The sequence below is a fragment of the Culex pipiens genome, chromosome 1, assembly GCF_016801865.2.
Source record: "Culex pipiens pallens isolate TS chromosome 1, TS_CPP_V2, whole genome shotgun sequence".
Classification (NCBI taxonomy): Eukaryota; Metazoa; Arthropoda; class Insecta; order Diptera; family Culicidae; genus Culex; species Culex pipiens.
Window position 1 is genome coordinate 135,443,299 of NC_068937.1, and position 26,808 is coordinate 135,470,106.

A 26,808-nucleotide genomic window follows, 5' to 3' on the forward strand; every position below is an offset into this window, starting at 1 on the left:
CTTATTCATCCACTTTAATTTTTAATCACGTTTTCGGTTTATACATGAAAAATCTTGAAATTATTTATGCGGATTTGTGATTCCTCTCGTTCTATCATTCCCTTGTTTGTACCCCGTTGGTTGGTCAAAGTCAAACTAAAAAGGGACGAACTGTCACTTTATACACAGCGCTCACGCACACTATACAAACGTTTGGTAGTGTGTGTGAACTCCGTGTAAAAGGGGTGTCAAACTAAAAAGTGACCCCGTTTGTTTGACAACACTTAGTGTCAAACCATCGGGGTTTGAGTGTACTTATAACAATGCCACTCTGGCTCAAACACCGCCCACCACTCCCCTCCTAGAGCGTGTCATACTTTACGGATGACGCCTAACTAAAAACCAATGCAATCTTGTGATTCAGCGTAAACAAACATAAAAAAAATTAAGTTTTCTAAGTGTCGCCACAACAGCACTAAATTTTCAAGTACAGTGCAGACTGGATTATCCGAAGGCCTTGGAAAAATGTCACTTCCGATAATCGAATCTCCGGATAATCAAATGCAAAAAAAATGTACTATTTTTATTGTCGAGCACCCCTGAACTACGCTAAAGTGATTAACAGTTTTTTAATTAAAGATGGCGGCCAAAATGGCGGTGATTGTTAATCGACTGTTAAATATGGCTAAAATGGGGTTGCAGAACTCGAATTTTATGTTAATAAAAATACGAACAAAAAATATTGTTTTCATCATGATTCGATTATCCGAAGTCCCATTCAAACATTCGGATAATCGAACTTCGGATAATCTGATTAGGGATAGTCAAAACTGCGGATAATCGAGTCTGAAGTGTACTGATATTTCAGAAACCAGGGGAGATTTGCAAAGTGTGTGTTTCAATTTCCTTTGGAGATTAAAAAAAATTTGGCTGTTCAATGTCAAAAGAAGCTTTTCGCTTCGTTTGAGATGGTGATTTTTGTTGATTGCATTTTAGATTTCGTTATTTTTATGCGATGAGTCTAAGTTACCTAGGAGTTGATATTTGGGAGTAGAACCAATACCATTTGAACAAATTTTCAACACCATGACAACCTCATCTCCACCGCACACTAGGATAGGGAATTTGGAAGACGGAAATTGTTGATTGAGGTTTTGCAGCGCGACTGTGTTTCAAATGTAGGTGGCGCCAAAATGAGGTTACTTGCCAAAAATCGCATTCCTTTCTGCTGGATTGAAGAACAAAATCGCTTATTTCTCATGATTCCCTGCATCAATCATAATAAAACTGGTTTCAAAAGACGAGAAAATTTTTTTGCTTTAAAATAATAAACATCAATTTTTGGGCACGCAAAAATGTGTGACCTTTTTCTTTAAAAAACATGTTTTGGAACACGAAAAAAATAGTTTCCCCGTATATATCAATGAAATAAACAGTTATATAGTTGATAACAGATGTGTTAACGTATATTCAACAATTTTTATTGATTTTTGACAGACTTTCTTGCCAAATAGTCCAAATTACTATCTTTTTATAAATTTACAGTTTTCTCATAGAAAAATCAAACAAATTTTGGAAAGTTGTACACCAAATTGTTGGAAATAATTTTTCTCATCCGAATCCGGCATAAGTTTTGTAAAAATGTTGATTATGGAGGAAAAAACACATTTTTTCAAAAAATCATAGGTTTACGCTATTTGTTCATAGGTGGCGACATGTGTCTTTTAGCTTTGCTGCAAATTCTCTATGGTTCACTTTTTTTAAGAAGGTAAGGGAAAATCTCCACAGTATCCTCCAGCAAGCTTCGAGTGGAGTTGGATCGTTTTTCGGAAGGTAAATGGTCTTAGGAACCACTCTAACCGAGTGGTAACGATCGTTCTAATTTCTTATGGGAAATGCTTTCTATTTTTCGCATACCTTATTGGATGAATTCTAGAGCTATAAGTCGCCCTGGCTATTTTCAGCGAGGTAATGTAGATTCAATTAAAAATGCGCATAATAGTAAGCAAATCGTTTAGTTTTAAATTATTGAACTTGCATTTAGCTTGTATTCTTATCCGATTCTTTGATTTAACTTCAACTATATTTGTCTAAGTCCTTATAAACTCACAATCCTCAATGGTCTTGTGGCATGCATTTTGCTTATCATTTTAAAGGACGAGACGAACCCCGGCCGGTTCTAAGGAGTAGTCAGTTTCCCCTTCTTTTTTTAAAGTAAAAATGTTAAGTGATTTCATGTACAAGTAATCAGCTGAGTTCTACCAGCAACAGTCGCGATACGAAATCGCACGAAGAATTTCATTGACTCGCAAGCAACCGTTATGATTATGCTTTTTTTTCTTTCAATGAAATTGCATCATACAGAAAGTGTTGCCCCCCTTTTCTAGAAGGGCAGAAGACGATTCTATTTTTGGACCAACCAAAGTCATTGATTAGCTTTCTTCTTCGTTTAATAAAAAGATGCGACAAAAAGCAAGAACCCCCGGTCAATCGGTTGTTATCCCTGATTTTGCGGTCGAGAGCAGTTGGATATTTGTCCACCGCTGTGTTGTTTCTCTATTTGTCTAATTTATGTACTGAATCGGTTATCACTTCATTTGAAGCAGCTCCAGCATCAGCAGACACCTACGCACACCACGTGTGTACGTCCGGTCCAACGACGAGGGGTGCTCACCTGGACGTTTGAGACGCCGTCGTCCGACGCCAAGCAATAACATAAAATCCATTTGTTCCCTGATGATGAGCCTCGCCATTATTGGTCGTAACCTAGTCCTGCTTATAAAAGTCCCCGACCGGACACGGCCAGGTCTCATTTGCGGTTTGGCCTCTCGCGCGCGAACGTTGAAAAGAGTGAGCGTTTCAAGTGTCATGTGTTCCTCCGTGGAGGACTCCAGTGTTCCCTAATTGGACCACCGGATCCCGGAAATTTGAATTTCAAATTTGCAACCCAAAAACAAAACGGCCATGAATTGGCTTCCGGCGGTCACGGCCGCCATCTTGCTGGTCCACGTGACCACCGGGGACGTCGGAATCGGTGGTGCAGGTGGTGGCGGGGCCGACCCGAACATGGAGGTCACGTTCCGGCAGCGGACCCGCGCCGACTGGGAAAAGGTTTGGCACCAGGAGAGCCACTCGCGCTGCCACGACAGTCTCATCCGGCACATGTACTGGGCCTGTGGGAAGGACATTTACCGGATTTCGAGGCGGAATAACGGGTTGGCGGAAGCGGAACAGCAGCAGATGGAGATGTTGGCGGCGGCGGCCGCGGGAGGAACAAGTGTCGGAAAGAGAGCGAATGGTGAATATTTTGGACTGTGATGGAAAGTGTTAAGAAGTGAAAGTTTATGTTGAAAATTTATAAGAAATCAGCTTGAAGAACGAACGTGGATTTGGATAATTTTTAAAACAAACTGTGTTAATGAACGGCTTGCAGGATTTATTGGTTCCACCAGAATTGAAAATTCTGAAGCAACTAATAAAATCGTTTGAGCTGATTTTATCTATGTAAAAAAAAACAAAACATGTAATTTCATCATTTTTGATTGCCAATGTGATTCTGCATCAAAATTGCCATAAATCTTTCAACCAAACAAGTCTCCAAACAATGTTGGCAGATGTCTCTGAAAAAAGACTTTAAAATATGTATCTTGAGAACGGAATTTCTGATCGATTATGTATTTTCGGCAAATGTTTTTTTTGCTTAGGACTTCGCAGAAAAAAATCAACCCAAAAAATAACCCTTTTAAAAATTCGACTATTCACACACCAAAAATAATTATGAAAATAGCTATGTAGGGGAACTATACCCTTTTTCAGCCTATTTCTATTATCGGCCTATCAGCACTTTGATCGTAAATTACAGCTTTCATAAAGTGTTTTGACTGCTCTAAAGTAATAAATAGCACAAATTAAAGTGAGCAAGCAACTCTCTATTGTTGATACATCTGAAAATGTTGATTAAATAGCGGAAAACGGCAAAAGTGATGAGAATTGGTCGAACGGCTTAGGGTGATTAAATTGGGTATATTTCCCCTAAATAATTTTTGAGCTAATAGTCAAAAGTTCGTAAAAAATCATTTTGCAGTGCTGCTGCCACTTTTGCGGAAAAAAATTCGAATTTTTCAGACTATTTTTAGGCATCAAATTAAATTTGTAATTTGCAAAAATTACTATTGAAAACGTGCTTTTTAATCTGTATAAGTCATAACCAAGCTTAAATACTTCTTTTTTCGAAAAGTTCTGAAAATTTCATATTTTAGCAACAAAGACATTTTAGATTGGTTCAATGATTGCTGAGATACCGCTGAAAGAAAAGCAAACAGGAAAAATAGAGGCTAGATAAAAAAACTTAAATTAATTGATTAGAAAAAAAATAAATTTTGATTTAAAAAATAATAACAAAGGAACCTATTGTAATAGAAATTAATCGAATTAATCGAATTATCCTTAGAGATAAACAAGCATAGCGTTTGTATAGCGTCGGTGGTGTAATGGTCAGCATAGTTGCCTTCCAAGCAGTTGATCCGCACAGAAAAAAAAAATCATGGTAATATTACATCTGGGAAGGAGTACATCTTTTATGTCAGAAAAAAGGTGTAATTTTACCTCTGGAAATGTGTAATTTTACCACTTTTCTGGTGTAATGTCACTTTTTCAGTCTAAATTGAGGTAAAATTACATCATAAAAGAGGTAATATTCAACCTTCCAAAATTAAAGCTTCCAAATTTACATTATTTTTTTCTGTGCGGGTTCGATTCCCGGCCGACGCAGGAATATTTTTAGAATGCTAAAAATTTAGTTCTGTGGATATTGATTTCAGTCTCGTTTTAAATACTTTACAATAAAACAATCGTTTTAATGGTTTCATTGATTGCTTTACCCAAGTAAATTGATTACGTAGAGTTTGTTCCAACAACTCTTGCTTGCCATCACCGTGGGTTCCATGGTGTAATGGTTAGCACTCAGGACTCTGAATCCTGCGATCCGAGTTCAAATCTCGGTGGAACCTGAAAAGATATCATTTTTTGCCTGTTAATTGTTCCAAATTGGGTCCTTAATTAAGCTTAAATTGGTGATATGATTGTTCACAACGACCAAGCTTATTTTTTCTGAGTTTAACCCTCTACTGCCCAAATTTTTTTTTCGAAAATTTTTATTTTTCCCTTGTTCAGGAGGTCATTTTGAGCAACTTTTGTTCTACGAAAAACTTTACTTCTCTTGTTTTATGTTTTTCTTGTTTCATTTTTAGTATTTTAATTTGCATTTATCTTGTTTAGTTTATGTTTGTTTTAGGTGGTATTTGGCCTACTCTACCACCTCCTATCATTACATTTTGCCTATCTAATTTTTTCATGTTTTTACAGTAACTTTTTCAATTTTATGCATGTTTTTCACATTTTCTGCTATAAAATGGAACCATTATCATTTAAATTGTAAATAAATGCGTAGAGGCATAGTCTGGGGCACTAGAAAAATTACTGCATACTTCTTTTTACTAAAAATATAGGAAATGTTAGTAAAAAACACAGCCAAAGTTGACCCCTAAAAAAAATACATTTTTAAAAACATTGGCAAAGTCACATAAAACAAGTCAAACTTCCAACCCTAAAATTTTCCAAAATTTTAAAAGTTCTTCTTTCCAATGCTTTTTGAAGATCAAAAATTGGTTGAAAAATGGATTTTTGGCGATTTTTTAAATCGAAGCCCGTCTAGAGGCGGGGTTGGGTTGTAGAGGGTTAATGACCCTTTGTACCGCCGCAAAGGAATTAAAATAGATTTTTAATTTAATTTAAAAAAATAAATTCGCGGCATCCTACTTGACAGCTTGTTTCAAAGTTATCAGAAATTGTTTTTATAGGGCTTTAGGACCCTATTCAATTCCATTTGAAATCGACAAAAGCAAAGTCAATCAATCTGTGGATTTAACTAGGAATAAAAAAAAAATTGAAGCATTTAGCAAACATCACAGTTTAAAATTCTGATAATTTTTTACTTCAAACATTAATCAAATCATATGTGCCTTCCCATCTTTAAGTTTTATGTATAAACAATTAATAATCAATCAAATTTACATCATCTGGGAATATTTCAAAATTGCCAGCTAGATCTTCAAAATTTAGAACTCGTAGGATTGGTTTTTGTAATAGTTGTATATTAAAGTAGTTTCTCTGGTTATTTTCAATAACATATTTAAATTTACAACTTAAAATAGTAATCAAATGAAATTTTCAAGTTTGATGCAAAACCAGGTAAACTGAACTCATAATGAATACAAACAATTGTAACGAAAAAAATAAATTATGGTTCGAAACAAACATTTACTGTGAAACATTCTAATCTCGTAATTTTACGACTGATTGTATAGCGTCGGTGGTGTAATGGTCAGCATAGTTGCCTTCCAAGCAGTTGATCCGGGTTCGATTCCCGGCCGACGCAAATATTTTTCTAAAATTTTTTTTTTGGCTTACCGACATTTAACAAGATTTCATTAATTAATACCAATTTGTAGATTCTTCTATGGTTTTGAAGTCCGTTTCGCTCCGTTCATCGAAAAGATTGAATATTTTTATTAATTTCTTAACCCTACTGCATTGATCAAGTAGATTGAGAATCATTAGTTCTTCATTACCATCACCGTGGGTTCCATGGTGTAATGGTTAGCACTCAGGACTCTGAATCCTGCGATCCGAGTTCAAATCTCGGTGGAACCTAAATCTGCATCGGTAACTTTTTTTTAGATTAAACTCAAAATTTACCGACAAAATTTCATTTAAAAAAGCGAGGTTCCACCGAGATTTGAACTCGGATCGCAGGATTCAAAGTCCTGAGTGCTAACCGTTACACCATGGAACCGTCTCACCGCAAGCTATCTTTCCAGAGCTCCTTCCCCCGATGCTGTCCCGGTGGACCATCAGTGCGGAGCAGGCCCAGAGCTTCCTGCGGACGCGACGCACTGGCTCGAAGCGTCGCTCCGGGGGTTCCATCACGCAGGAGTGCTGCACCCGGGTCGGGTGCACCTGGGAAGAGTACGCCGAGTACTGTCCGTCGAACAAGCGGATCAACCGGTACCGGAAGTAGACTTTGGGCGCTTTCGGATTTGACGATGTTTGGACGGCGGCGGCGGCAGTGAGTGGCTGTGGTTGTGGAAGGTGTGTGTTGTTGGTTTGTGGCGCAATTTAAATATATTTCTGTTTTTGATTTGAAAGCGAGCGGTGTGCGCGGCGGTTTTAGTTCTTTTTGGTCTTCGAAACGCCCTGGTCCTTGGTGAGGAAGGGGGTTTGGGTGATGAAGTGTTTCTGGTAGTTGAGCCAGAAGTAGGACACGCCGAGGGCGCTGTAGACGCTGGTGGCCATCAGGGGGATGAAGGGAAGGGTTTGGTCCAGGTTGAGGGCGGGGTGGATGATGTTTTCGAAGAGGGAGAGGAAGACGAAACCGTACAGGTAGAGTCGCTCGGGGATGGAGAGGAATCGCCCGCCGTGTATGTTCCGGAAGAGCAGCACGCTGATTCCGGTGTAGACCACGTGCATGGCGTGTTTGATGAGAATGAGCTCGGAGCTGAAGAGTAGGGGGAAGAGGGAGTAATGGCCGAGGATTCCGAGAAACAGTGTCCACCGGGCATCGTTCCGATTTGTGATGGAGAGGACCGTTAACGGGATAATGACCATCAGGATCGCCTTTTCGTGGACGTGCCAGCCGAACATGAACGACGAGCAGGCGCACATCGTGACAGCTCGGATGAAGTTCTGGGCCAGGTTGGTGGTATTTTTGAGCGTCCACAGCTTGTAGAGAGTCGGGAACATGGCCACGGCGGTCATGACGAACGTTGTCGTGGGTGAGATCGATGGAAGAACCGTGTGGTCGAATGTTTGCACTAGACCGCCCGTTCCGGAAGCCATCGCGGATTTCCTGCCCAACACGATGGACAGCACTTTGTCGGCAAAGTTGTACAGAGCCCAGAAGTTGGGCGCCCAATAGGCGTGTGTGAGTCCTCGTTTGAACGGAAACAGTCGTGCAAATAGCTGGAAAGAGGGAGGAAATTAATGTGCTTCATCGAAACGAGTAAAAGTAATTAAGGCTGGCTTACCTGTGGAATGTGGTTGTAAAAGGGACCAAACGAGAGCAAGCAAACACCGCCGACGACGGAGCCCAGTTTGATGAGTTTGATTAGCGGAGCCATCGCCGACGCGCCGTTATTACGGAAGCAATAAAACTTTAGCAGGTAAACCACGTAAACCGGGGCGACGTAAATGAAGATGTGTTTGAGATTCAGCAGCACGGCAAAGCACAGCGCCGATGCGAGGTAGTTTTCCGTCAGGATGTAACTCAAGCTGAGCAGCAGAAATCCAAACAGAAATCCGTTGTACTGGAAGTGGATGTGGTCCACCATCAGCAGGCCGATGTTGCTCAGAAGCAGCGCCGAACCGATAATGTGCTGGTTCTCGGTTTTGGCCAACTTCGACATGCATCGTTTCACGCCAAATGCAAACACGATGTCGGTCACGATGACGGAACCACGCTGAAACAGGACCGTCTGCGTGGACGAATAGTTCAGATTCGTCACAACCAGCATGGCCGGATCGAAGTAGGCCGCCACCTGCGACAGAGCCCACTCGAAGTAGGCGAAAAACGGCGGATAATCCAACGTCCACTCGCTCGTCGCATCGTAGTACCACTTGGCCAGTGGCCTGCTGTGCGTGATTGCCAACCAGTTCCGGTGCACCTCAAAGTCCGTAGACCGGCTGCAGGAAGAACATTTCACTCATTAAACCAAGACATTTTCCCAGGGAAGCCGGCTTCGTTATCGATTATTTCATGTTTTGTTCCATAATGTAACGGTTAGCACTCTGCGCGAGAAACTTCATCTCCTAAATGAAGTTCCCCAAAATATACTTACTACGAGGCAAGGAAGAGAATTTTGATCGCCGAAGCGAGCAGAAAAGTGTGCCAAAACATGTTTGTTTGGCAGCAAATTTCCGTTCCGTTCTGCCTACGCACAATTGTTTACATCAACACTTTTCCGATGTCGTCCGTCCGTCTGCGGTGGTGCATTTGACAGTGCGCAAGCGCCGGCTTGGCACATTTCGAATCAGCTGTCGCGATTTCAGTTCAGTACGCTCGCAAGTTGCATGCAAGTTGGAATTCTTTCAAAGTGACCGTTGCAAACGCGTTCCTGCTCGACTCGTTTATTTGTAACATTTCACCGACAGCCGAGCCAGATTTGGCCCGTTTTGCGCGGGTAGCCCCGCTCCGGCCGGACCCGTTCGTTGTTGTACAGCCAGTAGTAATTGCCCTTGAAGAAGTACGTCTTGCCGCTCGGGGTGGTCGTGGACGCGTCCAGATTGGTCGGCACTCCGTACCATCGGTCCATGGGTGCTGGGTAGCCTTCGTCCGGTTCCTGGGTGGTTTCGTTGTACCGCCAAAATTGATCCCCCGCGAAGATGTAGGTTTTGCCGTTTTTGGACCAAACCATCGCGGCGTCCACCTTTTCCACAGTGTCCGGAAGTCCGTAATCCGTGATCGGGCGAGCTTCCGGGTGGAGATAGTTCAATCCATCAAACACCCAATAGTACCTTCCGGAAAACAACACCACGCTGTTGTCCTCTTCCCGTTCGTAAACCGCATCGATCCGATCGATGTTCCGTGGAAAGTCCCGGAACACCTGCCAGATCCGCACCGGGTAACCCTCCTTGACGCGGTACTTCTCCGTCAGCCGCCACAAATACTGACCCTTGAAGATGAATACTTCGCCGCGGAGGACGCCGATGGCGTCGAAACTTCCGACGCACACGTTCGGAACCGGTTCCGGGAGCGCAACGGTGGCGGGTTCCTGCGTCACGGGATAGTGTCGCGTGATGTGGTCGTCAACGGTGCTGTAGTCGCCGACGTAGGTTATCGGCAGGTCGTACAGTTTGGTCGTTGGAGGTTCCTCGTCTACCGGGGTTGGATCTGTAACGAAGTCTGGGAGTTTTGGTCCCGGTTCTGGAGTGTTTTCCGGCGTTTGCTCTTCGTAGTCTGCGTCGTCGATGGAGTTTGTGCTGTCGGTTGGGAGTGGAGGATCGTCGGTTATGTAAGGGTTCTGGATGTAGAGCTTGTACACCGCCAGGATGTCATCGTAATCCAGCGTTCCCTGGGTGATTCCTTTGTAGTAGGGAAACATGAGGGAAGAGTAGACCGGGGAGTGGGCAAGGCCCAGCGAGTGTCCCAGCTCGTGGATCGCCACGGAGTAAAAGTCAACGCCATCCGCCAGTTGGGTCGAGTTTTCCTTCCAATTTTCATCCTCGTCAAAGTGGATGTCCCCGCCGTAGGAGGCCATCTCGTACGGGTAGAAGGCATGCGCCAGGATGTTCCCCGGTCCGTCAAACGGGTAGCTGTCAAAAAAAGTAACCATCAATCCCCTAGCATCACCCACAACTCTCAAACTGTTTACTTATCCCCATGGTGACCGCTGCCAAAGCCTACTATGATATCCGCCGAAGGATCGTAAACCCGGACGAACCGCAGATTGCTGTACCGGGCCCACTCGTTAAAAGCCTTCTGCATAAATTTGGCCACCGAATCTTCGCCTACTTTGCTGCTCCAATTGGCGATGCTTTAATGACACGAAACAAGAGAAGAGGGTTACCTAAGTTCGGCCAATTTTCGAACCCATGCGGTTATCCAAGCCGCGTTACGGGCACCTGCCGCGGCAAATTGCCACCGTCGTCGATAATTTCAATTGCACAGTGAAAGTTTTGTCGACATTTTACGACGACGACATCGCACGTGGCCTGCGAGCCTTGATTGGGCTCACGGGGATGCTTCGGCTGTCATCTGCATACAATGTCACTGAAGCCTAAAAAGTACCAAAGTTTTGGTGTCTAGTGTCAAAATTATGGGGAGTAACATGACGAAAAGGGGGCAAAAAAGAAAGGACGAAAATATTGTTTTTCTTTATTTTTGTTTCGTTAGTTAAAATGAAATTAAATGTGTACCATTATCCGGGGCAAATCGAGACACATGGGGTGAATTCAGAAGTGATTTTAGCAATGTTTTTGCACAATATTTGAATATTTTTTAATTTGTTTCAGTAGGAATAGACACAAAACAACAAAAGTAGTTTGTAAGTTTGAACTTTTATGTCTAAAAACAGCTGTTCTGGCTTTCCTGTCGAAAATTTACCAACACATTCAAACCACGGGGTACCATAGAAGATGGTTTGTTTGACTCTAACACATGCTTTTTTTTTGTAAAGCCCCACAACGTGAGCCCCACAACGTCCCTAACAATGGGCTATGCCCTGTTCGGGGACTCGCTCTTAAGGTTTCCCAACAACATGGTTGAGCTCAACCGCCTCAAATTGTAGATTTAAATTAATATTATGATGATCTGTAAGTTCATTGGCCAATAAGAATTTGCGGAAGACATTTCAGAGGATTTGAAAAAGACACCTGCTGGGAAGCTTTGCCTGAGACCTGATGCTAAACATATATTGTTGTTGGCGGCATTTTTGGTTTATTTTAATGAAAAGAATCAATATGAGCAGCTACAGGATTATTTTCCAAAAAAATAAATAAGACTTATTATATTCTGATTTGTGACCCTCTGAAATGTTATTCCCGAAACAGCGCCACCAAACACTTGGTGGTGGCTTCAGCAAGCTACGTCAGTATCACGGGCCTGATTGGGCTCGATCAGTTTTAACTTTTTAATGAACGACCGCGGGGACCTACTTTTTGATCAGAAAAGCTCAGGTGCGGTCGCAGGTTTTGCCTTTTTTGTTTTGTTTTGCTTGTTGTTGTTATGGGCCATGTTAATGAATGGATCACAATTAACAAAAGTGAGCGCGGTTGTTTTTGGGTGCAGCGCTGCGCGCGAGTGCCTTAAATTTCGGACCTCCTTTTACGGAGGATCAGATGATGATGTGACGCATGCCGAAAGGTGTTTTTTTTGTGAAACAGGCAATAAGACTCATCATTTCAGGTTGAAACCCAAAAAGCATGCACAATTTTGACAGTTCTCGATTGTCACATAGAGTTACCTCTATGATGATCCACCTTGAAATCAAGACAGATCAACGTCAATCAACATTGAGGTAACCTAAAGTGTCAAAGTTTCATCCGATTGTCTGTGATTCACCAGAATAATACTGTTACGGAGCCTTATAAAAGTAGATAAAATCTGTGACTGCGTCATCGTGTGTGAGCGTGTGTGTGTGCGAGTACGGAATTTTTGAGCCCAATCTAGTTGGCTGTGCAATAACGACGATGGCGTTTTTATGTCCAAGAAGTAGGGGAAATAAACCCATTTTAAGCCTAATAAGCGGTCTTGTTTGAATAATGTTGGATAATCTGGAGTGTTCCTTGAAATTCAGTAAAACCAAGTACACCAACGAGTAGAGCAACTTTTTGTGAACATTTCTGTTTATTTTCACTTTTATTAAAGTTATGCTATTTCTTTTATAAGCATTTTAAAAAAATATTTCAAAAACGCATTCTAATCAGTCGTGTGCATTGGGCCACGCCCATTTTTCTATTTTCAGCTTAGTTCTTTTTTTCTTCCAACGCTCGTTTGGGTCTGCTTCGTGCTGCCAAAATTGATGAAATTTTGAGCGAACACTCACGAAAAGTAGCATTTATAGAGAAAGTTTCCTGGCAACACAACAAGCGCTGCTGGTGGTGTTGGTGGCCACCCTTTGTTCTTTATTTGCCTTTGCCTCTCACTCGGTTTTCTTCAGGCTTCGCTTGGAATGGGTCATCAAGATTGAAACGTCAAAAGACCTGGCGCGTTTGTTTTTTTGATAGCGCTTGCTAATTATTTACATGTTTCGGGATTATTTTTCAAGTGAGTGACTAAGTAACGGTCAAAAGAACATGTTGCCGGTAGTTGGAAGCAATTTTATATCTTAAGCGCTTTGAAATCGTTAGCGCAAGTGTAAAGATATTGATGGCGACTTTCGTTAAGCAGTTAACCTCTGATCTTGCGTGTGGATGTGTGTGCCACCAAAATGATGAGAAATGGTCTCGCAAAATAGAAATTATGATCAAAAGTGCATTAAATTTGATCTTTTTGGCCAGTAAGTGGCATACATTTGCGTGCTTACTCGAGGGGGTGCTGTTGCTGGTAAGTTTACAGCCTAAATAGTATTTTTGGAGCTTAAATCGAGCACCAAACTCTCCATATGACGAAGATAGGTGTTTGATTAGAAAGGGTATATTTCCCCTAGTTTGGACAAATGAGTTTTTTTTGTTGGTTCCTTTCCTCTAGCGTTAGTTGCTGTTTGCAAAGGTCACATTGTAATGTTTTAATCAACTGAGGGGCGGCCGGAATAGACTGGACTAGGAAATTTAGTCAGGAAGTTAGTGCGGAAGGAATTTTTGGCGAGGATAAAGCGGAAAAGTTTAATTTTGTTTCCGGAAATTCTTTTAATTTGGTCGTAGAGCAGTTTTCTAGGATATCGAACAAAGATATTTTTTTGTGTTTTTTTTCAAATTCACGAAATATTCTAGCTGAACTGGTTCTGAATCCTGCTAGAATGATGTAACATTTCTGATAGAATGCTGTTAGAATATTCAGCTCTGTAAGAACTTTGCTAAAATCCAGTCCAGAAAATATTTTTTTTCGAAAAGTATTTAAAAATTATTTAAATCAAGACTAACATTTTAAAAGGGCCAAACATTTAATATAAAGCCCTTTTGAAATGTTAGTATTGATTTAAAAAAATGAAAATATTGTTTTCGAAAAGATAGGAAAATTTCACGAATGTTCATTCATATTTTAACATTCGAAATCGGAGCATTAAATGCTGAAATATCGACATTAGAAAATGGTGGGTTGTCTGAGTGAGACTTGAGAAATCTTTGCATGGCAATATCTCAGCAACTAAGGGTCGTATCAACAATGTTCAAAAATGCAAAATATAGAGAATTTTCTCAAAAATATGTTTTCCAAAAGTGGGCAAACATGGTACTTGTTTAAAAAAAATGAATAACAGCGACTCTTTACAAAAAAAAGTAACCCAAAAATAGCTATAACTTGAAAACGGTGCACTTTATCAAAATTTCACTAAAGAACTTTTTGATTGCAAATTCAATTTAACATCTAAAAATGAAGTTCAAAATTTTTTGCGACTAACATTTCGAATTTTTGATTAAAAAAATCATAACTCGATCTAAGATTTTTGCCCATTCTTGAAATTTCTGGAAAGTTTTCATTTGATGTCTTCTAAAACATATCAGAAAAAAAGAAATCAATCAAGTTTTAATGCAAAAAGTGAAATTAAAAATCACCAAAGAAATTTGTGCCGTCTATCATTATTTTTCAGAGTAGTCCTTATCCATACCTACAACTTTGCCGAAGACACCAAATCGATCAAAAAATTCCTTCAAAAGATACAGAATTTTGGATTTTCAAAAATCATTTTTGTCTGGGCATTTGCCAAATTTGTATGGAAATTATATGGACAAACTAATGATGCAAAATGGCTTCTGTGGGCATTCCAAAGGCACCAAAAAAATCGAAAGACCGAAATCTCAGAGAATTGCTCATTTGTCAAATTGTTATTCACAAAAAAAAATGTTTTGAAATGTTTTAATCAACTTTAACATTTCAAAATGGCACATATTGAATATTGACCTTTTAGAAAAAATAGTCTTTAACCAAGTTGTTTAAAAAAAACAGCACTTTTTCTTTAAAAAAATAAATAAACAAAACTTGTTAACTTCATTTCTCATGTAAAACCTTATTTGCAATCAAAATGTACTACAGTGAAATTTTGATAAAGTACACCGTTTTCAATTTATAGCCATTTTAGGTAACTATTTTGAAATCGCATTTTTTTAATTTTTGAAAGTAGAGCCCATCCTATCCTTTATCAAAAATTAATACTCACAAATAAGTGATCTTCCGCTTCCGCCAACTCTCCGCTCCGATCACATAGCGCCGATGTCGGAGCGAACCCGCCTCCCCTCCGACCTGATCCATCACGCCGCACCGCGGCGCCGACATCAGCTGAACCGTCCTCCTGTCCAGCCGGCCCGTTTCCGGCAGGGCCCCAAACTTTTGCACATTCTTGATGGCCGCCACGACCGCGTCCTCGCTGTAAAGTGCCTCCGCTTGGCTGGGACCTTTCTCAAGGTATCCGAACCGTCGCATGAAATCAAACTGTCAAACGTACACGCTTAATTGAATTTCTCGGCCAACAATGGAACGATTTAAGGCGCGGGGGAACACGAACCATATCTTTGGTGGGAACCGGCGCCGATGCGCCCGTGAGAATGTCCACCCGTTCCCACGTGGGGGCCGCCGAACAGGTGGCAATAATTACAATCAAAAACAAAACAATGGCGACGATCCGATAACGGCGACGATGACTTTTGTCATTGGGCGCCATTTTTGACGCGCCGCGCGATCCGTCAAATTCACAGCACTTTCGAATTGTTTAACAAAGTAATTAACCCCGTTATTGTTTGCTGCGATTGACACGGCGCAAGCGAAGAATGCAGAATCTTTTCCCACCAGAATCATAATCAGACTGACGCGACTCGTGGTCATTGCGGCGGCTAATAGCTTTTTGCTTGGGAGAGAAATGGCATCTCATTTATGGCGCCAGCAAAACAAATTCTCTCAATGATTGCGCCTCTCTTTGACGCTGGACGTTCTGGAAGAAGCAATCCCGGCTAAGGATGCTGCCCGGTTTTGTGATAAGCTTGAGTCATGCGGCTTATCAGGACGATGCGTTGTTGTGACGTTTACTCGCGGAGTTAAGGTGAAATGGGTCCAACTCGTATTTTAAAACCTCAAAGGCTTGAAAAAGATGCAACTAAACATTGTGATATTTTTGCAACATCTATTTCTGAAGTGAGCATGCAGGAAAACTTCAAAATTACAGTATTAAAACGTTAAATTTTCGCCGCACTACAGAAATGCAATATGGCGTCGCCATCTTTATTTACTCTCCAACTGCATCCAAACCTCGATCCAAACAACGCAGTTGCATAATCGCGCGTGTGACAGTTCACACCTGGAGCAACCAACTGATACGGCTTATCAGTTCCTGTTGCTGCGCCACATCACATCACAAAAATCAATTATTTGAGTCATCAAGCTGCATTTAGTAAGGGTAAACCCAAAATCCCCCTCAAAAAGAACAACAAACAACGGAATCAACACCCATCTTTTCAACGGCCAACTTTAGGTTAGTGACCCCGGGCGAAATCCAAGCAGGCCTCTCGCATTCATGAACCCAGTAGGCCACGACAACACCCATGGAGGATGGAGGAGGTCGAAGCGAAATCTAAATCCGCCGGCCAAAACCCGTCTGGAAGTCGGCTTTTATCCAAATTGTTCCACTCCAGTGGCCCAACGGTTCCTCCCTCCCCCCCTCCTCTTTCAAATCCCCAACACATACGAAAAATCACGAGCAAAACCCTGCGTGCAAAAGTTGCAATTCATGTTTCCACTTTGGCATTATCATTTCTGTTGTCGGACCTCGGGTCCGGGCCCATTAAGGAGGTATAAATAAGACGACTCCCCCAAGTTTCCTAACCTTAAAAAAAGTGGCAGCGCCGGTCTCATTCTCACCTGTAAAGAGGGGGGAGGGGGTGGGGGATGGTATTTCCAGGAGGATTCCAGTAAAACGAGGTTAATGGATGGCGTTTGGTGGATCAATTTGGGTGCCCTCCCACCGCATCCACCGTCTTCGACGGTTACGGAATTTGCGTACACGCCCCCCTGATCTGTCATCGCCGGACGATCGCTGGGTAAAGTGGGACGGGTTTCCAAAGTGGTAAGGAGCTTGTTTGGTTTGGGAGATTAAGTTCGATGAATATATTTATCTTCTTATTTTCAGAATATTAAAATTTTTTAAAATGTTTGAAACATTTAGAATTTTTTTAAACTTTTAAAATTTTCATATTTTTAGAATGTCTTGAACAAAAAAAAAATTAAAAAAATTATTTAAAAAACGGTTTTCAAAATTTTCAGGACTTTAAAAAAAATCTTTTTTCTGTTTGAAAAAATCTATTTTTTTTGTATGAGAATTTTCCAAATTCTAAGAATTTTTAGGGTTTTCAATAATTTGCGATTTTTAAGAAATTCCTCTAATTTTGTTTTATTCAAAGATTACTACCATCAGAATTTTTAGAACTATTTTTTTCAAAAATAAAATTATCAAAATTTCCTCAATTTTGGTTGTTTTAAAGTTTTTGAATTGTCGGATTTTCTAAATGTATACTAGGGGATCTATACCCTTTCTCAGCCTATTTCTATTATCGGCATATCAGCACTTTGATCATGAATTACAGCTTTCATAAAGTGTTTTTGATTGTTCCAAAGTAATGAATAGCTCGAATAAAAGTAAGCAAGCAACTCTCTATTGTTGATACATCTGAAAATGTTGATTTAATAGCGGAAAACTGCAAAAGTGGTGAGAATTGGTCGAACGGCTTAGAGTGATTAGAATGGGTATATTTCCCCTATAATCTGAATTTTGATAGTTTTTTTCAATTTCTTTTAAGTTTCTTAATTTTTTAATTATTTAAACGAAATATTCTAAATGTATTTTAATAATTTTATGAATTTTATGAATATTATGTATTTTATAAATTTTATGAATTTTATTAACTTTATGAATTTTACGAACTTTGTGAATTTTATGAACTTTATGAATTTTATGAATGTTTATTAATTTTATAAATTTCATGAATTTTATGAATTTTATGAATTTTATGAATTCTATGAATTTTATGAATTCTATGAATTTTATAAATTTTATGAATATTATGAATTTTAGGAATTTCATGAATTTTATTAATTTTATCGTTTTTTTTTTAATTTTATGAATTTTATGAATTTTATGAATTTTATGAATTTTATGAATTTTATGAATTTTATGAGTTTTATGAATTTTATGAATTTTATGAATTTTATGAATTTTATGAATTTTATAAATTGAATAAGTTTTATGAATTTTATGAAGTTTATGATTTTTATGAATTTTATGAATTGAATAAGTTTTATGAATTTTATGAATTTTATGAATTTTATGAATTTTATGAATTTTATGAATTTTATTAATTTTATGAATTTTATGAATTTTATCAATTTTTATTAATTTTATTAATTTTATTAATTTTATGAATTTTATGAATTTTATGAATTTTATGAATTTTATGAATTTTATGAATTTTATTAATTCGATTTATTTTTGAATTTTTCAAATTTTATGATTTCTTTGAATTTTATGTATTATCTAAACTATTTGAATTATCTGAATTCTATGAATTTTATAAATTGTTTGAACGTTAAGAATTTTATAAAGTTTTAGATTTTCTTTATTTTCTGAATTTGCTGAGTCTTCTGTGTTTTACGAATTTTCTAAATTTTCTGTCTTTAATTAATATTATGATTTGTCTGAATATTCAAAATTTTCTTAATTCTAAGAATAAAAAAAATCTTATTTTCTAAAATCAAAATTTTTAATGCTCAAAATTTTCCAGATTTTCAAAATTATTAAATTTTTTTTAATTTTCATAATTTTTGCAATGTAAAGAATTTTTTAAATCGTTAAAAAATTTCAGAATTTTTTTTTCGACTTTAAAATTTTTTAAAACCGTTGAAATTTTTTTTTTGTTTTGATTTATTAGAATTGTTAGAATTAAAAAAAAACAAAGTTTTTTCAATTATTATAATTTTATTTAAATGTTTGTATTTTTGTATTTTAAAAATTCTTCTCGAGTCAATGAATGTTTTGTACGCCTTAATAAATTAACTGCACGATTTATTGAGAATTTTCCATGAAATCATGAGTTTTGTTCACGACCTTGAACCTTGAATTTTTTTTCACGACATGAATTTAATTTTTTGGTTAGATTTTTACGACTCCGTGTTTTTTTTTCAACTATGGTTCCAGGAACGTTCCACAGAAGCAAAATATTGTCGAGCCCATTAGCACCATTCAACAAACATGGCGAACCACAGGAAAGAAAAGTTTTCGCTTCTTTTTCTTCCTCATTTGCGGGAAGGAAGGGGTAATTGCCACGGCCGCTCCGGTGAACTCTTGTACTTGTTGATCCCTCCGGTTGTCCAAAGTTTGTCGAAAACAATTTTCACCACAATTAGCCCCGGTAAGAGTGTTGTTTGGGAAAAGTTTTCTTCCAGCTATAGCTGGTGCTAGCTGCTGATTTCTTGACAGTTTGTCGTACTTTCCTTGAAAAATATCTTGAAATTAATGATTGGGTATGAAACCTGAGAAAAACTACCTTCAGCGAGGTCCGTTAATTGGCAATTCTCAGGAAATTCAAAGGAATTCTCCTTCTGACAGTAGAAACGTTGAGAAATTTGAAAAAAAAAACTTCAACGACACTGCTGCGTCATTCTCGACGAGTGGGAAAATTCCTCGACATCCAAGGAGGCTACGACCGCGGACGGCATTTGGAGCCTTTGAGCGCTGAGCGAAACTTCATCACAATCAATCATACATCATAGCAGCCGCGTTTCTTTTTCTCCCACAACACGAACTGCTTAGCCTAAACCAAACCTAAAACGAGTGTAATTTTCATTCATCATAGGAGCATGTCTTGTCTTTCACTCTCCACCAGATAGAAGGTGGTTCGTAAAGGTGAAACTGTTCGATTAGATGATGTTCATACAATTTTTTGACAGCTGTCATTTGTTTGTGCTCACCTTTTCTTTCACCACCTTGCGCGCAGCATCTTCGGAATGTTCTTCACGAAAAAAAAAAACAAATCCTCAAAGCACAAGTGAAGGGAAGAAGTGGTCCCAGCGTCATTAATTTCCCCTTCAGCATGGCCAGCTGTTTCGCGAGACCCCACGGTCCGAGCAACCTGTTTGTCCGCTGCACTGAAACTCGATTAGAGGCTCCGAGAACATCGATCCATCACGCGCAAGCAACTCAGCATGCCATGCCAGAAGTGTTGCCATCAGCGACTCCACGCTGCGAACGGCTTTTGCCTGGAATATGAAGAATGACTAAGCCGACGACGATGATGATGACTAATAATTAACATGTTTCCGTGACCGCTGTCTGTTGGCACACGGGAAAATTATGATCTGTGCGGCTACAAGTTGTAACCTAACAACCTCACAACGATTGGCAGATTGATTAATAACCTCGGCGGCGAGAATCGTGAACGGTAAGAATCAAACAAACGCTGAGGAATCGTTGACCCCGAAACCAACAAATAAAATCGTCAACCTTGAAGAATTGTTGAAATTAGGGGCTTCCGTATCTGGTTGCCGAAACCAAGTCAGTGCGCCTTCAGGGTGGGCCACCTACTTTGATTGCTGGTTTCAAATTTCTAATGACTAACCCCTCGTTTGACAGCGCATCGCCATAGTTCTTCGTTTGTTTACCAACAAACCGCCGCCATGTTAGACGGCGCACGCATCAGGTAAAAACGCATTATCCTAAAAATAAACGTTCTCGAAAAGTGTACACAAACAAAATCGCAACGGGCGACGACGCCAACTGCGACTGCGAGAGGAGAAAGTTAGTCTACGAGCGACGCTCCTCGGTTGTCAACCTGTTGATCATCAAGCAGGCCACGTGCGCGACGCGCTAGAAGTTTCGCGATCGCGGCAAACGCTTCGCAAGCGTTGCAATTGGTTAACGTTGCGCTGGTCACGTGGATTTTTCGTTTTGGGGTAGTTTGAGGATCGCTGGAGAGTTGGGAATCGTTCTGCATCTGTCGACTTATATAAGTTTGCAAAGCCGTAGCGCAGTTTTCAAGGCTAGGTTGAGGCGCATGCGCCGATCGTCTATTTTGGTTTAGAAATATGCTTGCGGAGTGAAATGTCGAAAAAGTTGCCCGTTCGTTCCCTGGGCGAGCTGGCCCTGGCGGAACTGGCTCACTCGATCGTGTCCGTCGTCGGGAACATGCTGCAGACCACGTACACCTTTGGCGTTGAGCCGGATTTCACGCTGCTTCAGGTGGAGATCAATTCGTACCTGGAGACCATGGGTTGTATCACTGTGATATACGAGGATCTGCTGCGAGTGATCCTCAGTTCGGACTCGCTTGAGGCAGCGATACGGTTTTGTTGTCTGCAGATGTTGCTCAACGAAGGCGTTACGACGCTGAATACCGAGATCTTCCCGTTTGCGTATTACGAGAGGATCTTGCAGGTGATCGCTGCTCAGGGACGGGGATTGAGACAGCTCAACATGAAGGGTGTCTGGGTGAGGGAAGAGTACATGTGCTTTATGTTCGAGATCATCAAGGCGTTGCCGAACCTGACAAAGCTGACGATCCCTCACGTGGCCAATGACAATCTGCTGAAACACATTGGAGACTACTTGAAGAACGTCCGACAGCTGGACGTTAGCGGCGAAACGGACATCACCGAGATTGGTATCGAATATCTGAGCTACGGAGAGTCCAAGAACATGCTTACGATGGTAGACATTGGATCGCTTGGAGAGGAGAACATTTGTCACACGGACGTGGCGATATTGTTAGCCAATCTTCCAAACCTGGCTAGTTTGGGAAGTTACTCGTTCGTTGGACGAAGTCTCCATCACATCCGGGAGCAGAAAGATCCGGCGTTCAAGTGCAAGCTAGTGTACTTGCACGATACGGACACCAAAGCCAAGATCATGGACGCCATTGTGGGCACTTGTCCGAATCTTCAGGATCTCTATCTGGACCGACCCGAGTCGGGAATCCTGCAAAAGTTGAACGATGTACGCTTGCGACGGCTTAAGCTGTACAAGTTCAACTGTTCCGAACTGATCGCGCTGACAAACTCCATCGGCAACTTCCTGCGTCACATCACCCTGATCAAAGGTCGCGGCACGATGGAGATCCATGCTCTGGCACGATCCTGCCCAACGCTCATAGACCTTGATCTCTACATGATGGATTCGTTGACGTTTTCCGGTGATCGTGCCTTCGCCGATCTCCAAGGTCTGGAGATCCTGAGCAGTCCCTTCTCCCATCCCGGCCTTCACAGCTTCCTAAGCCAGTCCACCCGTCTGAAACGGATCGCCATCGACTGCGTAATGTTTACAGAAGAGGAGTTCAGCACCCTCCTGATCGAGAAAGACTTCTACCAATTGGAAGACGTCTGGTTCACCACAGCTCCTAACCTCACCATGGCAAGCATCGAGGTACGTGTAGCATCCGTTTTTAACGCTAAAACACTCAACTTCCTCCTCTTCCAGATGCTGATGGATCGCTGTCCGGAGCTGCAAAGCTTGGGTCAACTATCCGGTTGGTCACTGACACCAGATGACGTGACACTCCTCCGCGCGATCATCAAGAGCTGCAACTCCGCCCTGGTACTGTCTCCCTCAAGTATTTTCCCCTAACCATTCACGACCCTCATTGACCTTGACCTTTGCGTTCACAGTATTTGCCCATGGTTCGACTGTCCATCACCCGACCACGAGCATTCATACGTTAGCGTTAGCGTAAGACGTGCGTTAGAACAAGACGCTAATGTTATTGTTTTCCCTCTCTCCTTTCCCTACCCTCTCTCTCTTTTGGTCCGTTCCGTTCCAGATCGTGCAGTCGCTCTGATCCCCCCCTCCCGATTCCATCCAGTTCTCTCTATCCGTCTCTTTCCGTCCAGGTTCGGGAATCTGCGCGCCGCAGTGCAATACACCCCAAATGAGATTATCAAAGAGTCTTTTCTTACTGAGTTGAAAGAAAGCCCTGAGCCCGACCACCGTAAGAGATCCGTTCCGTCCGATTTCGGATCCAACCAACTGAACTCTTTTGCAGACTCTCTTTGCTGTGTGTTAGTGTGTATTATCGTTGCCCCGTCATGCGTTCCGAGAGTGCTGATGGAAGTCCCCATTGAAAACCCTTCCACCTCCGGACCCCGGTCCTGTCCACCGGTAGAAGGGAACAGATAAAACTGGTTCGACTCCGACGACGGCAGGTGTTCAACTTTACTTGTTGAAACTTGCATTTCGTCTTCCCTTCTCCTCCACCAACTTTTCTTTCTTTTCCAGCGGATTATGTTCCTTCAGCCATATCGGTGTCTCTCTCGCTTACGACCGGGTACTTGTTTGGCCCTATCTCACTCTCTCCCGATTCACCTGGCTGGACAAAAGTTTGTTTCCCTTCTCTCCCTCACCCCGTTCCTTACCTTCGCTTAGCTTCTTTTTCAATCTTCTCCACTTCCAATCTGGAATAAAACGATGTGCACAATCTCACTCACTTCGCCTTCGTTCACTCTGGCTAGCTTGCTATGGCCAGTCAGTGTATTTGTTTTGGTCCCGGACTCTGGTTTTTTTTTTTGTTTGTTGTTGTTGTTGTTGTCGTTCACTTGTACCTTAATTTAAAGCGATCTCAAAGAGGGGACCTAAATTTTGAGAGTTGATGCAATATTTTGTGCGCTGCTGGTTCATAAATTTTGTTTTGGTAAATTTTTCACGGTTGGACGCGCGGACAATGGATGCAGCATTAATTGGAAATTAAGATGTCGTAAGTGGGTTTGGAGGAGGAGATTTATTCAAGGTCAAATCTATGAGGTTTTTGAAGCGTGTAATGTAATCTTAAACATCTAATTACGATAAGTTAATTTTACTAAATTTTTATGTTAAAAAAAGTATTTCATCGAAAAAAAATATTACTTTTCCACGCCCTTTGAACTTTTCAACTTGACTCGTACTTTTGGTCTGTAATCTAAGGAAGCCATGTCGAAAATTTAGAATAGGTTGGACTTCAGAAATCAGCTTTCTTTTTAGGACTTTTTTTTTGTATTTTTAATTTTTTTACAAATATTTCACTAATTCATTCAAAATTTTAAAATTCAATATTCTCGAGTATGAAATTTACCCATTTTATTATTCCACTTTTGAACACAAAAAATCGATTTGAGTACTGACAAAAACCGAAATGGATTTTATTTAGATTTTTTGAATTGGGTCCTAAAATGAAGCTTAGATTGCTGATATTATAGTTTACAGCGATAAAGCTTATTTTTCTGAGTACAATGACCCTTTGTACGACCACAAAGAGTTTAAAATGGATTTTTAAATCAATTTTAAAAAATTAGCCTCGCGGTCCTTCTTGACAGAAAAGCTCCTACTTGACAACTCGTTCCAAAGAGACCATAGTTGATCGTCGTCGGTTGATCCATCGAAAAAATGTTGTCTTGTCAAAAAAAAAATTTTGCATTAAAATGAAAAAAGTGATCAGAAATGGTTTTTAATCGTGTTTTTTACCGTTGTACATAAAAATTGACATAGGGCTTTAGTACCCACTTGGCTCAAACTTTTTGGGTGCCTTCCCTATGACCAAAGAAGCCATTTTGGGTCATTGGTTCACCCATACACGGCTCCATAAAATGTTGGCAGCTGTCCATACTAAAATGGTACGTAAATATGCGAAAAACTGTATCTTTTGAAGGAATTTTCTGATCGGTTTGGTGTCTTAGGCCAAAAAGTGGTAGGTATTATGAGGACCTGGGTGATGAATAGAGAGAATGCGTAACGTGATTTTCGAATGATCCCACTTTGTTTACATCTACAAAGTAGGAGGATGTTCAAGCACAAGCATGACTTTTTTCTTACTGGTAAATGAGCTGTTTTATAATCAGTAGTATGTGTTTAATTTTGTCTAGTTTTTGACATTTTTTGCTGGAAAATTGTCGTGTTTCGATCGGTTAGAACAGATTTTTCTTTTTAACGGGTGACGAAGAACTACGGCGAGAGTGTAATTCTGCGATGTCGCAGATAAATTCCCTGGCTGATTTTGGAATGCTGCACCTCTTCCTGATCTAGCAAAAAAAAACATCGCTAATTCAAGCGAAGCTGATTCAAAAAACAGAAAGGATTTTCACTAAACCAGGTTTTTCAAACGGAATCAAACAATAAAGACAGCTTCTGGATGGATACAACCGCATCGACTCCATAAACAACTTCCATTCATAATTATAAAAAAAAACTAACTTAATCCACCTGTGTGGTTGATGCCTTCCTCACTTTTTACCAAAAATGGGTAATATGAGTGGTTTCAGCTTTTTTTTTTGAGATCCAGAAAAAAAAACACAATGTGGTGATAACCTGATACAGGCTTGTCAGTTTTTCAATGTTTTGGACTCATTGGAAAGGCCTTTCAATTACCTAACCAACGATGGGTCGGATGATGGATCCGGACATAGTTTACATACGTTTAAGTGAGATCCGGCTTCAAAAAAGTACATGAATATCACTTAAGTGGTCATAACTCGAGACTGGGTTGCCATATCTTCAATATTTTGAGCTCATTGGAAAGGCCTTTTAACTGCCTAACCAACGATGGGTCGGATGATGGATCCGGACATAGTTTACATACATTTAAGTGAGATCCGGCTTCAAAAAAGTACATGAATATCACTTAAGTGGTCATAACTCGAGAGTGGGTTGCCAGATCTTCAATATTTTGAGCTCTTTGGAAAGGCCTTTAAATTGCCTAACCAACGATGGGTCGGATGATGGATCCGGACTACATACAATTAAGTGAGATCCGGCTTCAAAAAAGTACATAAATATCACTTATGTGGTCATAACTTGAGACAGGGTTGCCAAATCTTCAATGTTGTGGACTCGTTGGAAAGGTCTCTTGATCACCTAATCAACGATGGGTTGGACGATGGATCCGGACATCGTTTACATACATTTAAGTGAGATCCGGCTTCAAAAAAGTACATAAATATCACTTATGTGGTCATAACTCGAGACAGGGTTGCCAGATCTTCAATGTTGTGGACTCGTTGGAAAGATCTCTTGATTACCTAACCAACGATGGGTCGGATGATGAATCCGGACATCGTTTACATAATTTAAGTGAGATCCGGCTTCAAAAAAGTACATAAATATCACTTAAGTGGTCATAATTCGAGACAGGGTTGCCAGATCTTCAATGTTGTGGACTCGTTGGAAAGGTCTCTTGATTACCTAACCAACGACGGGTCGCATGATGGATCCGGACATCGTTTACATACATTTAAGTGAGATCCGGCTTCAAAAAAGTACATAAATATCACTTAAGTGGTCATAACTCGAGACAGGGTTGCCAGATCTTCAATGTTGTGGACTCGTTGGAAAGCTCTTTCGATTACCTAACCAACGATGGATCGGATGATGGATCCGGACATCGTTTACATACATTTAAGTGAGATCCGGCTTCAAAAAAGTACATAAATATCACTTAAGTGGTCATAACTCGAGACAGGGTTGCCAGATCTTCAATGTTGCGGACTCGTTGGAAAGGTCTCTTGATTACCTAACCAACGATGGGTTGGATGATGGATCCGGACATCGTTTACATGCATATAAATGAGATCCGGATATATGTGAAAACACATTTTTATACATAACTTTTGAACTAGTTATCGAAACTTCAAACAATTCAATAGCGATGTATGGGACCCTAAACCAAGTCGAATGCACCTGGTTTGGTCAAAATCGATTCAGCCAGTGCTGAGAAAACTCAGTGAGAATTTTGGTCACATACATACATACACACACACATACACACACACATACACACACATACACACACACAGACATTTGTTCAGTTTTCGATCCTGAGTCGATATGTATACATGAAGGTGGGTCTTTGAGCTTTTAATAAAAAGTTCATTTTAAGAGCAGGATTATAGCCTTACCTCAGTGAGGAAGGCAAAATACGATCTCGCCTTTAACTTTCTTAAGGTTTCTTGACTTCAACCCCAGGTCCTCAAAAACCACACATTTTTCATTCTTGCAAAAAATCATTTTTTTTAATGAACTTTTTTTTAACAAAAACTCTATTTCCCAAACTACATATTTTTTAACATGTTTAAGGGGACGAAAACCCGCAACTTTTGAGCCATAGAAAAGTATGGACAAAATCTCG

General features: G+C 40.4%; 4 protein-coding genes and 4 non-coding genes across 12 annotated transcripts in view; 5 read left to right on the plus strand and 3 right to left on the minus strand.

Annotated features, from left to right (window-relative positions):
• Window positions 1-2,804: 2,804 nt before the first annotated feature.
• On the plus strand, window positions 2,805-7,184 carry LOC120418331 (probable insulin-like peptide 7). The gene is made up of 2 exons (XM_039580666.2): window positions 2,805-3,277; window positions 6,858-7,184. The coding sequence occupies exons 1-2, from the start codon at window positions 2,944-2,946 to the stop codon at window positions 7,055-7,057; spliced, it is 534 nt and encodes a 177-aa protein (XP_039436600.1). The 5' UTR covers window positions 2,805-2,943; the 3' UTR covers window positions 7,058-7,184.
• On the plus strand, window positions 4,917-4,988 carry Trnaq-cug (transfer RNA glutamine (anticodon CUG)). Its single transcript has one exon. It is a non-coding gene; the product is annotated as a tRNA-Gln (tRNA).
• On the plus strand, window positions 6,344-6,415 carry Trnag-ucc (transfer RNA glycine (anticodon UCC)). The gene has a single exon. It is a non-coding gene; the product is annotated as a tRNA-Gly (tRNA).
• Window positions 6,619-6,690, plus strand: Trnaq-cug (transfer RNA glutamine (anticodon CUG)). Its single transcript has one exon. It is a non-coding gene; the product is annotated as a tRNA-Gln (tRNA).
• Trnaq-uug (transfer RNA glutamine (anticodon UUG)) lies at window positions 6,761-6,832 on the minus strand. The gene has a single exon. It is a non-coding gene; the product is annotated as a tRNA-Gln (tRNA).
• Window positions 7,136-9,045, minus strand: LOC120418329 (probable dolichyl pyrophosphate Glc1Man9GlcNAc2 alpha-1,3-glucosyltransferase). Its single transcript, XM_039580663.2, has 3 exons — window positions 8,874-9,045; window positions 8,064-8,718; window positions 7,136-7,998 (listed from the first exon to the last, which is right to left on the minus strand). The coding sequence occupies exons 1-3, from the start codon at window positions 8,930-8,932 to the stop codon at window positions 7,207-7,209; spliced, it is 1,506 nt and encodes a 501-aa protein (XP_039436597.1). The 5' UTR covers window positions 8,933-9,045; the 3' UTR covers window positions 7,136-7,206.
• Window positions 9,046-9,146: 101 nt separating this feature from the next.
• The window catches only part of LOC120418328 (matrix metalloproteinase-2-like), a 28,085-nt gene continuing 10,423 nt past the window's right edge, over window positions 9,147-26,808 (minus strand). Inside the window, exons 1-4 of one of the 4 annotated variants that reach the window (XM_039580662.2) lie at window positions 23,072-23,200; window positions 14,847-15,118; window positions 10,407-10,568; window positions 9,147-10,347 (exon numbers count right to left, since the gene is read on the minus strand). In XM_039580662.2, coding sequence (XP_039436596.1) covers window positions 9,177-10,347; window positions 10,407-10,568; window positions 14,847-15,109 — 1,596 coding nt within the window. In that variant the 5' untranslated portion in view covers window positions 15,110-15,118; window positions 23,072-23,200 and the 3' untranslated portion in view covers window positions 9,147-9,176. Of the gene's footprint in view, window positions 10,348-10,406; window positions 10,569-14,846; window positions 15,119-15,191; window positions 15,691-23,071; window positions 23,201-26,808 lie in introns of those variants that run through there. The other 3 variants (XM_039580661.2, XM_052711309.1, XM_052711310.1) reach the window with 3 other exon arrangements.
• Window positions 19,689-22,601, plus strand: LOC120418330 (uncharacterized). Of its 2 annotated transcripts, none has more exons than XM_039580664.2 (3): window positions 19,689-22,085; window positions 22,140-22,256; window positions 22,328-22,601. In XM_039580664.2, the coding sequence occupies exons 1-3, from the start codon at window positions 20,769-20,771 to the stop codon at window positions 22,379-22,381; spliced, it is 1,488 nt and encodes a 495-aa protein (XP_039436598.1). In that variant the 5' UTR covers window positions 19,689-20,768; the 3' UTR covers window positions 22,382-22,601. The 2 variants fall into 2 exon arrangements, with proteins under 2 accessions (XP_039436598.1, XP_039436599.1); XM_039580665.2 differs by having other exon boundaries at window positions 19,694-22,085; window positions 22,480-22,601.

Excerpts from the sequence above, each read along its gene's own strand:
- LOC120418331 (XM_039580666.2), top strand. The coding sequence starts at position 2,944 with ATGAATTGGCTTCCGGCGGTCACGGCCGCCATCTTGCTGGTCCACGTG. Across the intron at positions 3,278-6,857 it reads TGTCGGAAAGAGAGCGAATG|AGCTCCTTCCCCCGATGCTG; the intron begins GTGAATATTTTG and ends CTATCTTTCCAG.
- LOC120418329 (XM_039580663.2), bottom strand. The coding sequence starts at position 8,932 with ATGTTTTGGCACACTTTTCTGCTCGCTTCGGCGATCAAAATTCTCTTC. Across the intron at positions 8,719-8,873 it reads ATTCTCTTCCTTGCCTCGTA|CCGGTCTACGGACTTTGAGG; the intron begins GTAAGTATATTT and ends TTCTTCCTGCAG. Across the intron at positions 7,999-8,063 it reads TTTACAACCACATTCCACAG|CTATTTGCACGACTGTTTCC; the intron begins GTAAGCCAGCCT and ends CCCTCTTTCCAG.
- LOC120418330 (XM_039580664.2), top strand. The coding sequence starts at position 20,769 with ATGTCGAAAAAGTTGCCCGTTCGTTCCCTGGGCGAGCTGGCCCTGGCG. Across the intron at positions 22,086-22,139 it reads TCACCATGGCAAGCATCGAG|ATGCTGATGGATCGCTGTCC; the intron begins GTACGTGTAGCA and ends CTCCTCTTCCAG. Across the intron at positions 22,257-22,327 it reads AGAGCTGCAACTCCGCCCTG|TATTTGCCCATGGTTCGACT; the intron begins GTACTGTCTCCC and ends TTGCGTTCACAG.